General features: G+C 33.1%; 1 protein-coding gene across 5 annotated transcripts in view; it reads right to left on the reverse strand.

The window, feature by feature from the left end:
• MICU1 (mitochondrial calcium uptake 1) overlaps positions 1 to 14,589 on the reverse strand; it is a 280,401-nt gene that overhangs the window by 150,686 nt on the left and 115,126 nt on the right. For 2 of the 5 annotated variants that reach the window (XM_070565458.1, XM_070565487.1), the window contains exon 6: positions 13,543 to 13,716. The exons of 2 other annotated variants lie outside the window; for them this stretch is intronic. In XM_070565458.1, coding sequence (XP_070421559.1) covers positions 13,543 to 13,716 — 174 coding nt within the window. Of the gene's footprint in view, positions 1 to 6,224; positions 6,239 to 13,542; positions 13,717 to 14,589 lie in introns of those variants that run through there. One more of the 5 variants, XM_070565492.1, reaches the window with a different exon arrangement.

Genomic DNA, 14,589 nt, shown 5'->3' on the forward strand with positions numbered 1-14,589 from the left:
AACTGTCATAAAATCAGCAAATTTGACCCCTCAAAATATTTAAAGCTAGGAGAAGAATCAAATAAATATGTCAAAATTGGGGAGGAAAGGGGATTTACTAGAAAACCGATTTTTAGACTATTCTGTGTTGAAAAGCTGCTCCTTAGCTGATCTTTTGAAATCAAAGGCCTGATTCTACCATAAATGATATCCTCAAATCAACTGGTCATGGCACACAGAGAATCTGTAAAAATATAGATATTTGAGTTTGATAATGAGTAAATTTTTAAAAGACCCAAAGTATGGTGGAAATGGAAAATCAAGATTCAAGGAAGGAAAGTGGAGAGGTTTTTGATTATTTTTTCTTACTCCTTAAGTCTTACCACTGTTGAATGTTCCAAACTGAGAATGTCAAGTAAAATGTTCCTTCACTTAATCTTTTGGATATTGTTTAATTTTGGACTAAGTTTTAAGTCATTTTTTCCTAAGCAAATGCCATTTATACACTTCATGGATGATACGGAGACACAGTCCAAGGAAAACAATCTTCCTTACAGGTTGGTAACAATATTCAATTTCTCTCACTGTCTCAGAGGTATTTATATTTTTTGTTACTAACGAACATTTATATTAATATATACTTTTACTAGGAAAGTCTGTAATAAGGATTTGTACTTAATTCAATATAAATATTAAGAGACACACTAAAAGGAAGAAATTTCTGTATATAAAAGTCAAAAGAAATAGAATGTATTCCAATTCTGTTGTAAGGGCATATAATGTGAGATTAAGTAATATCTTAAGATATCAGATCAGTAAAAAAATTTCTAGTAAGGGTCTAAGAGAAACTTGTTTTATATTAAAGTTCCTGAGGTAAGATTCTAGCAATACTTCCATATACATGCTGAAAATTAAACACAACTGGGTATTTTAAAAAGAGATTGTTATTGCAGATACCTTACAGAGTATTATCTATTTTACACATCTTAGAAGTTACATGTCAAACTCGATTCCAATCACCTGAATCTCTGAAATTAAGGCTGTGAAAGCGGAATGAAGGTCAACTGATCAGAAAAGCATTTCTATTCAATTTACAGACAAATCTTACCCCTTTTGGAGAACAGAATTATGCAAATTATTTCAAAGCAATGTGCTCACTGACTTAAATAAATAAAATTTAACTGTTTCACTATTTATTTGCATGCCCCAATCTTAGATCTTATTTGTTTCAAAATTTAAAAAAAAGCTATAGACTCAATATCACTAAACATTTAAATTACTACCGACCTCAAGTAAAGGCAAATAAATAATTAACCTCATAAGGGCCCTGGTATTGATCTCAACCGCACCACATCTTGAATCCTTTTATTTTTTAGATAAGCAGAAAGATTTAAGAGTAAACTTATAGCAAATCATATCCTATACATGTGTAATTGCTACGCTTCTCAATGAGTCTAAAACCTGACTTGTTTTACCAGGATGGCTTTGTATTAAAGCATCCATACTCTGGTTTCTGACCAATCACATAAACTTATAAAACATCCATCTAAAGTTGCAGGTGCTATCAAGAGCTCTAGGAGTGGAATTTCCAGCCATGATTCAAATTCATTAATATTCACTGTGCTTAAACAGTGAATCCCAACTGTTACAGGGATGATCAAAATAGGGCCAATAATTTTGCCCTCTAGGTCTCAACTGGATTAAGCCAAGGAGAAAAATCATATCTAGGAGTTTAATCTCATTATTCTAGTTACGACCTACTTTTCAAATTCTATAGTTCAAAATAAACTTTTTCTATCAAATAGAAGTCAGTGGACTATGCTGGCAAAATAGATGCTAAAATATCATCTAGAACCTCAAAACATCTCTGGTATATAGACAATCTGATAACACAGCTTTACTATTTAAGATGTCATTCTTTATGAGACTGAAATATTTGGATTGGTTTAATATTAACATTTCTCTATATTCTTGAAACACATTTCAAAGTCTATCTAAATCCCTCAAGAAATATCTGAGGTTGCACTTCAAAAACAAATTAATGGTAATAATATGCTTCTTTCAGAAAATGCAATTTGGGTATATCATTTCCAAATGATAAATACTATTTCTACCTAAGGTTGGAGATGGGGCAGGGAGGGGGGATGTTAGAAAGAAAGAGGAAACTCAGCAGTTTTCCCATGCAATTAATGTTTCTTTATTATTTAGTTGGTGCATAGATAGATGCCAAAGCCTTAGTAAGATATCAATCTTAAACAATCACACTATTGCCAATCAAACAGAAAATGTTGCACAGTTAAAATGTGTGTTCTTCTTCTTCCCACACCCCTACCTGAACTTGCAGAAAGGTAGAATTCGGGGATATGCCAGATAAAAGTCAAATTGAGATGTTTCTAATTTAGAGTAGTTTATGATTTCTTCTTCTCTTGACTCAGAGTTTCCAACCTTTTCAAAGGTATTATCACATTTGAGGCAAAACCCCATAAATTACTGTGCAACAAACTGTGGAAGGTGAATGCTTAAGACACTGCAAACTTCACTCTGCCAGAAAGCCATTCTCTTTTCAGTCCCAATTCTAACCACTTTAGCTCTGAGAACAACTCCGAATATCTAGAATGCAAATGTTTTCCTGTTTCATTAACTAGATGGCTATAGAGAAAATGGATACAAATGAAGATGCTTAAAAAAACAGTGGCAGCAGAACTGATTAAAGCAATGATAAAAATTCAAAATGTCTACTGAAATAGCATCGACTTCAAGGAAACGATACAACTTTATTGAAATGATTTATTTCAGTCTCTAGTATCTGCTGAGGTATAATCAAAACTCTAGAAGGGGAAATCATCAACTCTCTTAATTTCTACCACATTATGCCTGCACATTTGCTTCAAAGCAGCTCTGGGTGGGAGAATCTATGTTTTACCCATTATTGATTATCTGCTACCTAAATCCAAGAATTTAATTTTGAACTTTGGCCATCCAAATCAATCAGTGCTGAAAAGAACTGTCCTGAGCTCAGCAGCAGTCTTGGTTTTAGTCACATTGGTTATAAAAGGCTTCCCTATCACTTTATGGAAAAACAGCCTCACATACAAATTTTGAAAAATAAGGCAATATAGTATTTCACCTTCTCCCGTTTGGAAAAATTACAAGGAAAAAAAATGCATCATAAGAACAAGAGTTTCATTTTGAGGATCACCTGGTTCACACTCTTGATTTACACTGTTCTAGTAACTATTATCTCCCAGGAATCCCTTTAGATGAAGAATTTTTAAATCATTTTGAAATCAAACATTTACAGGTATCCCTTGAACACCACTCATCATTAAAGACATATCAAGAATTTAAAAATTATAGTTTACATATTCTTTGCCAAGCACTGTGCTAAGCACTTGCATTATCTCTTTAAGTCCTCACTGCAGTTCTATGAGGTCGGTGATACAACTATCTGCCCTTCACAGATGAGAAAACTGAGGTTTAGAGAAGTTAAATAAGTAGCCCAAGGTGACAGTGCTGTATAGTGGCAGGACAGGTCATGGTCTGATTGCAGAACCAATGCCATGAACCATTATATATTATATCAAATACACAGAAACACACCAGATATCTATATTGTTTGTAATTTCTGAAATTGTTAATGGGAACCAAGTATTTTTGGAGCAAAACATAGTTCACTATTGTAAAATATTAACTTTGGGGCTTAGCTTATATCAGCTCAGTTATCTTGAAGAGGAAAGTCTAGCTAATGATGTAGGTGCACATCATATTTTTATGCCTTAACTTGTTCAAATGCATATTTTAATCATTTCCAAAATGAGTATCACTTCAAGAATGTAATGGTTTTTTATACTCTTCTTAATTAATAGATGCTGGATTAATCTCTAATTGGAGAGGTTTTTAAGTTTAGAACTTTAAAAAATGCGTCATGGCAAAGATAAATATGCAAAGCAAGAACTACCCTCACACATTCTCTGAAACCAAAGATCATCAACAGGTGTTAGGCTAAGTCGAAAACCCATTTTTACCAGAATAGGAGAAATAAATTGTTTTGAGTAGCTTTCACAGAACTTTATTTGTATAACCTTAAAACATGCTAGAGTGTTTGTGCTAAAATAATAAGAAAAAGAAATTTAGTCTGGAACCAAGTCCTCTCATGTCAAAATGAATTTCAAATCTTGTTTCATGATGGAAAAGCTAAACATGAAGGTGTTAGAAATGTAATGGCTAGTCATGTTTATGTTTTCAAATAAATAATGATACATCAAATGGATTCAGTTGACTCCAAATTCAAACACAACAAAATCTAAAATAAAACTGTACTTAAAGACATCTTAATAGAAGTCTGAATATTTGAGACAACCAAGTAAACTACACTCTCCTTTGGAGCACTTAATGATTATCATTTATTTTCTCAACCTGAATAATCAAACACATGAGTTAAACCAATAGCCTTCAGTAGTGGTGGAACTCAGAGACTGGAAAGAGACATTATGGATACTCCTCACGGCAGTATTATAAGTATTTGACACCATTCATAAGCTGCATCTGAAGAACAGCACTCTATGCTACCAGAAAATCAAAATGATTCCAGCCTTTCTGCAGTCAATAGGAACTTAGCATGCAAAGGACAAATCCCTGTAAGGAAGCAAGCAAGAAAGCTCTCTTCTATAAAGTAACAGCTCAAGGACCTTAGGAAGCTTAAGAGATTTATACCAGTGTCACCAAAATGAGTGATATTTATAGAACCCAATAAGATAAACAATCCCCCCGCTAACTGTTCTAAGAAAAAATGTTTATTATTTTTAACATAAAAAGCTTATTAACAAGATGTCCTTAAGAATAAACTTGATTTTGAATCCCTGATCAACAAAAGATATTCAATAGTCAAAGTTTAAAGAAGATTGTTGCTCTTTTGTCAACTATGGTGGTTGACTACTCAACACTGCAGATTCCAGAGACTTCCAAGTACTTATTAATTCCTACCTCTTTTCTCTTCTACTCAGTCTCTAGTAAGGACACCTCTCTGAGGCAAGTTGTTTTAAATCTGCAAGCCTTAAACCATACAATTACCAAAGGAGAGGAAGAATTTTGAGCTGCCTCCTACAAACTGTCCTGCCATAATTAGAGACTGGAAGTAGCTTTCCTCAATCACAGGTGTTAGCATCTCATCCGATTTACTCTCCTTAGCACTTTCCATGAAGGCTGTACCATGGCTATTCTAAAACACAATCTGCAGGATTAGAAATATTGATAATGGGATTGTCAATAAATTATTTTGACAATTATTTAAGTATGATGGTTTGTTTCAGAATGCAGTTAAAGGTAAAGGTAAGATAATCTATTGTATCAATAACAGGATGATTGGTTTGGGGGTTTGGTAAGGAAACTACTAAAAATATACCCCATTTTAAAAACAAGGAAACACAGGAAAAATATTTTATAAAAATAAAGAGCACCCTGTGATCTTCATTAATTATTTTAAACAAAGATTTTCTAATTCAGTTTATACTTTTATTAAGAAATGCAAGAGTAATTTTTTAAATGAATAAACTTTAATAATTTATAAACTATAATTAAAGGGTCTAAGACTTCAAAGATCAATTTAAAAAGTCCTTCTTAGGCATGTCCTTGAAATTCTTCTTTGCCAGCCTACAATCTATACACTCTTTTTCATAGTTTTCTCCATATATTTGATTGTTTTTCCTAGTTAAAGTTGTTGATTAGCTCAAAAAAGCAAAATAATGAAGTCTTTCTAAATGTTCCATCTGTTTCCCCTTAAGTCATTTTATTGAGCAAAGATCAACTAAGCAACTGCTTATCTCTATTTATTATGTAAGAAATTTGAAAAGAAAAAACCAGTTTTCACTTGAAGTGACTGTTGTCTTACCATTCCTGTTACAGTTCAACCAGGAAAATGGCATCCCAACTAAGACTATTTAAACGACCCCAAAATTGAGTATTTCTTATATAATATAGTGGATTAAAACAGTTTCTTGACTTTTTGTGTGATACACAACGTTAAAACTTCCCTTTAAATTATGCTAGGCTCTATATTCTCAAGGACTTGTGCAGTGTTTGAACTGTCATATTAAAGATAAAATATGTTAATTTAAAGTGACAGGAACTGAATCATTCTGAAGGGAGCAGGGAAAGGACATGAGCATGCACTGAACCTTTGTCCCTGAAGCATTACTATGGATTTCGGAACATTAATTAATTTAAAGCACATGCTGCTGAGTCAGTACCTGCCAGAAATCCTGATCAGAAGATGAGAAAAAGAAAAAGAAATTGACATTGTTTGATTATATGAACAAAAACTCCCAAATCAAATATATATATCACAAAATATTATAAACATAAAGGACAAATTAAGATCTGTAATAAAATCACTGGACACCTGGAAACAGGAAATGAGGAATACATAGAAATGTTTTATATATTATCTGCTAGGTACAATAAAACAAAATAAAAACCCCAAGAACTCAATTCCTAACCTCCCCAACATGAAACATACAATTGTAGAAAAATTTCACACTACTATAAAAAGAAAACACATGAATAATTACCTGTTTCTTAAAGAAAGGGAAAGCAAACATTTCATTTTTTTTCATGGGTAGTCAAAGCATTTCTTTAATTAAGGCTTCTTATTAGGATGTCTCACTATGCTTTCAAGGATACAATATTTTTTAACTTCATGGCAAGGCAACCAAATTCGGATAAGTTCAGAGAATTAGTAACTACTCAAAGGAAGAGTTCAGAATGATTACTTAGAAACAGATCTCCTGCAAAATTATGTTGCACTAAATAAAGTACTATTCACATTAGTAATAAAAAGCCAGTCATCATGGAGGCTGGTATTTGATGAAGCAGTTTAGGTTAACTAATTTAGCTGGGAACCGCTCCAAAATATCTTCAAATATCAAATGGTTTCAAAGAATTTTTGCAACAAATAAACTTGACTGGTTGTGAAATAAAATTTGACCTGAACTTACCATGCTTCTCAAACCAAGCTTAGTAGCATGATAAAAGTTCTTGACTGAAAGATATATGCTATTAGCAATTCACAAGCCTAAGGCTAGGACTGATGTGACAGAGGCCCAAAGGATTTTACAGCGCAGGAGTGAGATGAATCATTGTGAACACAGGACAGCTTAGATATGAGAAATCAAACCAAAAGTCTCTCTTCAGTTCACGGACTAGCTATTTAATCCCGGTCAACGGCTCATTATGGAGATAGCACAAGGAGATTTTTATAGCTGATTTAACTGGGAGGGAAAGAACCACGGAGAGAGCAATTATGCAGAAGGTATGCTATTATAGCATTTCATACAAGCCAAGAAAGATAATATATATGATAGCAGCTAATTTCTTTCATAAATTGAGTAAAGAGTTCGAAGTCATGCAAAATAGCTATAATTTGTAGAGCCAGATACTTTACCTATTCTGATTTTACTGAGAAGGTAACTGACAGAGAGATTAAGTGGTCTCTTGCTCAAGGTTACCTAGCAAGTATGTAGCAAATCCATATTTGAAGGTACGACTGTCTGTATCTAAAGTCACATTCTTTTCATCCTGTGCTATTATACACTAACAAGCACAGAAATCCATAATGTTGTATTTTCATACTCAATTAAGCATACTTATAACATCTACTAATCATTTACATATAGCTGTCAAATATGAGATGCTTGAATCGGAAATCCCTTGGAAAATATTTCAGGCACCAAAGCCAAATTTTCTTAGGGCTGTGCTGTGTACAAAAGAATGAAAACTGCTAATTTGTAAGAAGAGAGAAAAATGAGAAAATGGCTTTATTTTAAAAACTTTGGATGGAAAAGAAGATGAAAAAATCTGGGACTAAAAACAAAACAGAAAATTGCAACAGGTGCCAAAGGATTTCTTGAAATGCTGAATCAGTACCTGAGTTTACTTTGGTAATATAATTACATTCTAAACTTTTGCTCATCTAAAGACTGACATAATGAGTAGCCCCATTCAAATGATGCTACATTTAACACATAACCAATCAACATTTGAAAGAGTAAATAGAGTTTAGTTTGTAACGGAAATATTAGTTTCTCTATTATCTTCATTATAATGAGCCAAGATCTAATTTTTCAAATACAGATGACAGCACTCATTTTAAGAGTGAGGGTTTCAATAAAAAAAAAAAAAAAAAGACATACTATTTTTCAAAATGCTAATTGGTGTTCATTGCATATGAGAAAATAACAGAGCAAATAACAGTGAAGGTGAAAGTTTGATTTCTAAATTCAGGTATTATTTGTATACCTCTATTTTCTTTCTTTAAAATGAAACACTATGTGATTTCTCAGGTTAATATGGATTTCTAGCTATACTTTATTAAAGCAGAAGAAAATAACTTCAACGCTATTAGCAAAAAGAAAATGAAACATCAAGTTTTCCTTTCTTCACAAATGGCATTAAGTAAGATAGTAAAATAAAAGAACTATTTGACAAGAAAAATTTCTATTTACAAATAGATCACATAGACAAATAGTTTAGATATATAAAAGATGACATAGGATAGTGCTTAAGACACTGAACTCTGAAGCCAGCCTACTAATTTGGAATCCTGGCTCTATCGCTTATTAGTTATATGATACTAGGTCAAAAAAAAAAAGTTAAGCTGCTTAACTTTTATGTATTTTAGTTTCTTATTTGTAAAATAATGATAAAAATAGTAAGCTATCTAAAAGAGTAGTTGTGTGGATTAAATGAGTTATGTGTTATTATGCGTACTTAGAACAGTGCTTGGCACATAATAAACACTCAAAAAGCCTCAACTATTCTTCTTTTTCATATTATTATTGGTAATAATCCCCTCAAGAGACAAATAGAGTCAAGCATTTTTCATTTAGAGATTCACTTTAAACTGGAAAAATAAACCACTGACAACCAATGAGTGAATATGTTAAAAGATTTTTAAAAGCGATAAATCATCACTCCTAAAATAATATATGACAATGAAATATTTGTGGAGAACTTCAGTCTTCAAGGAATTGACATACTTTATGCATTCTCTTGGAATCTGTTATAGTTTTTTTAAAGTAAGAATTTCCCTATTATGAAAGAAAGAGAACACAAGTGATACACTCTACTTTAAAGATGGGATTGGAATGGCAAATAGAAACATGGATCAAAAAAAATATGAAGCAAAAACAATAAAATTCTGTCTACATATTCATATTTACCAACAGAAAACCCTGAATAAATATATCAATTCACCAAGAATTCAGGCTTGACTGGTTTCAAGTCTCTGGAAGCCAAAAGAAAGAGAGAGAGAGAGAGATGTGCCTAACTAACAGAGAAGTCATAAGGACATCGTAACCTTCTATATAAATGAGAGCAGAATTGAAGCAGTTCAAATAAATGTGAAGATTCACCAAACTCTGCCCCATGAGAATTTCATTCCTCCCTCTCCTAATTTACATTTTCTTGATCTGCAATACAATTCACTCTTAGAAGACAGGAAATCCCTTACTTAACTCACTGTATATGTCAAGAAGTAATATTATACTTAATTTTATTCCAGACTCATATTTTATCTATGATATGAAGTAAATAATTACAACTCGAATAATGCACCAAGTATTACATTACAGGAAAAAATGTGCCCACACTCCTCTCGGGGAACCAAGACTTTCCCCTAAAGGGAATGGCATTTTAAAGATCATTTATCAATATTTTTAAAAGAACTTTCACCTGGCAAGCAATTAAAAGCATGTGGTTTTATTAAAGCTTTGGTCTTTAACTATGGCTCCCATCTTTTTTCCTGCTGATCAACTTTTCCGTTATAAACACTGTAATCAGCATTTCTCTTTCCAGGCTTTGACCATATTTTTATCTCTTTCACCTGAATGTGGACAATATTTCATTTTAATTTGATGTACAATGTTTTCCTGTTCCATGTGAACAAATATTCTTGTAGGTATTGTAAAGGGAATGGAATAAAATACATGTTAATTCTTTCTTCCAAATTGGAGAGATTCTAAGGGGACTGTAATTACAAATAATGAAAAAAACTCAATCCAGAGGCATGATTTCTGAAATGTTCAGGGAGAAGTTGGGGGAAAAGGGAACCTGGAAGGGAGGAAAGATTAAAAAATCTATTTTCTGACAAAGAAATACATGGCAGAATGATAATAATGGACAATTAGTTTCAATGGGCAATTTGTTGTTACTTGAAAAAAGAGTATGAACTTTAAAGTTTTTAGAAGAGAGAAAAGGACTATATCAAAACTCTGGACTATTGGTATTCTTTGCTTAAGAAACAATTTTACCTAGATCATGCAGCTTTCTACCGTAACTTTTTAAAAAACATGGTGGTGTTTGATCTGGAGAAAATTGTCTATTACATGCAATGGGAACAGAAGATACAAGACACAATTTTTCTCCTTGGTATGCTGAGGAAAAAGATGAGGGGTACAAGAGATGGGAAACGAAAGGTATAAACCACTTGAGATAAACCACACCAATAAAAGACAGCAACTAAATGATTAAACGAAAGAAATATTTGATGATTATGTAATATAAAGGCTCTACTTAGAAATGATGCTTCATTTTATAGACTAATTATTAGATGATAAAAAATTAAACCCAGGAAAAGCATAGTTTTCATTAAAGAAATAATCCAAAATTCATGATATAACTGCATTAATAAATCACAGGGAAAACGCATGGACATTGTGGAGGGAGGGTGTGTTTTTTTTAACTGGCCATATTACACTAAAACAAAAGCCAGACCATATTTTGGATTTCCATCTGTACGATAGTGTTAATATGCTATTTATTATGATTTTCAAATATCCTCTAAGACAAAATCTGAATTCTTTCAAGCTCTGAGGTTTTTAAACTTTTAAACCTAGTCTAAATACTTTAAAAATATCACTTATTTACAAAACATATTCTTAAAACCAAAGGCCATTGACTGTAGCTTCTTTATATAATGCCTGTGTTAGTAGATAATTTTGAAAGGCATAAATGATGCAAGTGCCAATAATAATGTATTTCATGACTTTCTACAAGGAAATTGCTAGTATCCTAAGAGTAAGGGATTAATGTACATTAACACAAGGTAGTGATAGGCTCTGGAAAAAGATCTTCCCAAAAATTAAAAAACTGCTTAATCAAATTCAGTTTTATTAACTATCAGTTGAAACAGGAATGTTTTGTTTACTGAGGGGAATTTTCTAGTCAAACAGAAGAGGAGAAAGATGATTGGTATCAAAGCAAGAAATAACTATCCAATTATTTGTCAATATTTGTTGGGCCATTCTTTTCTACTTTGCATCTAGAGGTTGTATGAAATTCAAGTACAAATGATAAAACATCCCAGGAAAATGATACTATTTCTACATTTGTTCTTGCTTTCAATGACAAAAAGCCTGAAGTACAATTCAATTAGAAGGCAATAAAATAAGTTAGTGTTTCTTACTGGTCAATAACAGACTTTATTAAATAGTGTGTTAAAACAATGGGGGATAAGAGGATAGGAGTAAATATTTCTTTCTCTAAGTAGTTCGTAACTAGTTTATCTTCCAAGTTAAAAAAAAAAGAGAGAGAGAGAAAATTACTCATTTAAAAATCAAAGCAAGTTCAAAAGGAAATTCCCCTAGGGTATTAGCTTTCTAATAAATTTCTGGCTATCATACATGAAATTTACTATAATTACCACAAAAATCTGTTTTTTCAACAGGAAATTGCCTTGGGATTTATATACTCTGGAAACTGCTACTTATGATTTAAGATTTTCTGATTGAGAGAACAAAAGAATAATGAAGATCCAAAAGAAAATAATAAGATCAACAGTTGCATAAGCATTGATCCTTATCATAATTATCAAGCGAAGGACTTCATACATGGCAAAAATTCCTGGAAAAACTTCTGCACTGATTAAACACTGAATGAATTTTTCACTGTTCATTACATAAGGTTTAAAAACAGCACAGAAATTACTTTCTTAAACTTCATATGAAAGAAAAGACAATTAATAAAGAAATAAACCAGAGGTGAACTCAGTTTAAAAATCCTATTCAAGAAGCATAACCTTCACTCCAAAACAAGATCGTAAGAGTATATTCCATGGAAATTAATACAGGATTTAAATGAAGAATTTGGCAAATGGATAAAATATGCATATCATAACATAGTGGAAAGAAAAATCTCCGCACTCTTTGCTAGGGGATAAGCTGGCGGGCTCAGGGCCACAAGCTCAGTTCCACACCTCTGTATGCAAGTCTTCCATTCCTCTATTCTCTTTCAGAACCTGTTGCCCTCGTACCATAAAATCAACTTTCACGTGCCTGACTTTCGTAAAAGTCTTACTTTCAAATATTATAGATTGATATCCCTAAATCTTGCCTTTCCTCCTCTGATTTCAGAATTTTATGTTCTAGTGCACAAACATTTGCAACTACAATCTGTTAAGTTTGCCTGCTAAACACAGAAGCACTGCCATTTTTCTCTCCACAGAAAGGTGGGTACTCAAAACCTTAATGTTTTATTGCATTTTACTCTTGCTATTTTATAAAAATAAGTGGAAATCAGAAAAATACAAATGACACTAATGATAAGAAATGCAGAGCTCATAAATTTAATATAATTGAAACAAAAGTGGAGCTCATCAGTTATGCCAGAAGCTGTAAATTTTTAGCATCAAGTGGATTGTTACTGGCCAAAACAGGAAAAATTTAAAGAGTATGTGTGAAACGTTACTATTAGAGGTTTTATATTTGGGCGGTCTCTAGGAATAAAAATTCTCCTCATAACATGTAAATTTGCTGTTCAACTTGCACATATTTAACTTGTTTACATGTTTTCAGGTTTACATACATAGAACAATAGAGGACTGAATTCTCATGCTACTCTGGATTCCTTCCATGAGCAAAAAAAGTGATTTGTTAAACTGATTTTGCTATAAGATATTATTGGCTCAATGAGTCATATCTCCAAGGAATATGCGATTGACTTGTTGATTTTTTCCAAGTCATTAAACATTTATTGGTTACCTCCTATATGTCAGGCATATGCCAGACTCTAGTGACACAAATACAGATGAGACAGGGCCCTGACCTGCCAGAGCCTCTGAAATCAGACCCCGACATCAGTGTCTGCAGTAACCCCTCACATAGATACAGTACTTTACATAAAGCAGAGATACCAAGGATCAGAGATGAGGCTGTTCCAAAGCAGAGCCAAGACTCTGAATCTAGGTCTCCTAACATCTAGTTCAATGCCCTTTCTTTTTGATCATTCTTTACTTTAGAATATGTGACTTTAAAAAGAGAATACCCACAGATAGAGGCACTGTGCCACCTGAATGGGAAAGGTAATTTTTAGGCAGGAAGCCTTGACTGAGATCTCTTAACTGTTAAGGCAGCCCCTCATTCTTTCTACTTGTGCAAAAGACCTTAGCACTTCTACCTTCACCTTACCATTATATGGAATTTTATGTAATGATGCAGAATGGACACATTCCTGCAAGATCAGTTTCTACTAGCCCTGACCTCTACCCATCTAGACTCTCTTTTGTGATCCTGCCTTTTCCAGCCACTTCATGATTTTCTTTCTGATTTCCTTCTCCTTAAGCTTTGTAGAGACATTCCTGGCTCTTTCTTCTTTCTGAGGTACTTTCTTCCTCCTCTTTAAAATTGACCTTTTCCTTTTCTTTATGACCCTGTGTAATATTTTCTTTTCCTTTTTGGAGAATTCAGCCTGAAAGGGAAAAACATGTTTAACTGACTGCTTTGAGATTATAAAACTGAAAATTTCATTTTCTGTACTTAAGAATGTTTATTAGACGAATAATTCAGGCATAAAATAAAGAACTGTAAGTAAGTATAATGCAAATTTGGGGTGGTCTTCATAATTATTATAAAAGCACTAGTAAGGACTTCTGTGATTTTGTAGTTAGGATTATTGCTATATACATACTTTCAAAGTTTGAGGAAGGTCAAATCAGATAGGCGACAAATAGAAATGGCAAGCAATAGGATATATTGGAGTATATGAGGAAGACATTTGGTGCAAAACTAATTCGGCCTGACTTTGTTTTTCCAAAGGGGCCTGACATGGTCATTGAGCAGGCATTGTATTTCTGCTTTAAACATTTCCTATGGCAAGAACAAATGCCCTTAAGATAAAGGTAGAACTTCCCCCCACACTGGCATTTCCTTAAGGATAAGCATCTCTCCCTAGGATAGGAATTGACTGCTGTGCTCACCTGTGACCACCTAGCTAGAGACAACAGACCTGCCACCCTTCTGTGTCCATCGAGGCAGCAAACCTACTGCCTGCTGTGTCCATCAATCGCTGTGCTGACAGAACAGTCTTGTGACTATTGTAAAAGGGACATTTCAATCATATGTGAAACATCCTCTTTGAGGGTATATAACCACTCTATACACCCCACTTCTTTGGTGCCCTTCCTTCCTTCGGGAAGGAAAGCCCTGGGCTATGGTCCTCACATTTTGGCTCAGAATAAACTCACCCAAATTTTCATTTATAGATTGGTCATGGATTATTTGCATGGACATAGGTGTTTTTATAAGAAATGCAAATGTAACACTGAGGGGCTTGTTAACCTTT

Source organism: Equus przewalskii, chromosome 1 (assembly GCF_037783145.1).
Source record: "Equus przewalskii isolate Varuska chromosome 1, EquPr2, whole genome shotgun sequence".
NCBI lineage: Eukaryota > Metazoa > Chordata > Mammalia > Perissodactyla > Equidae > Equus > Equus przewalskii.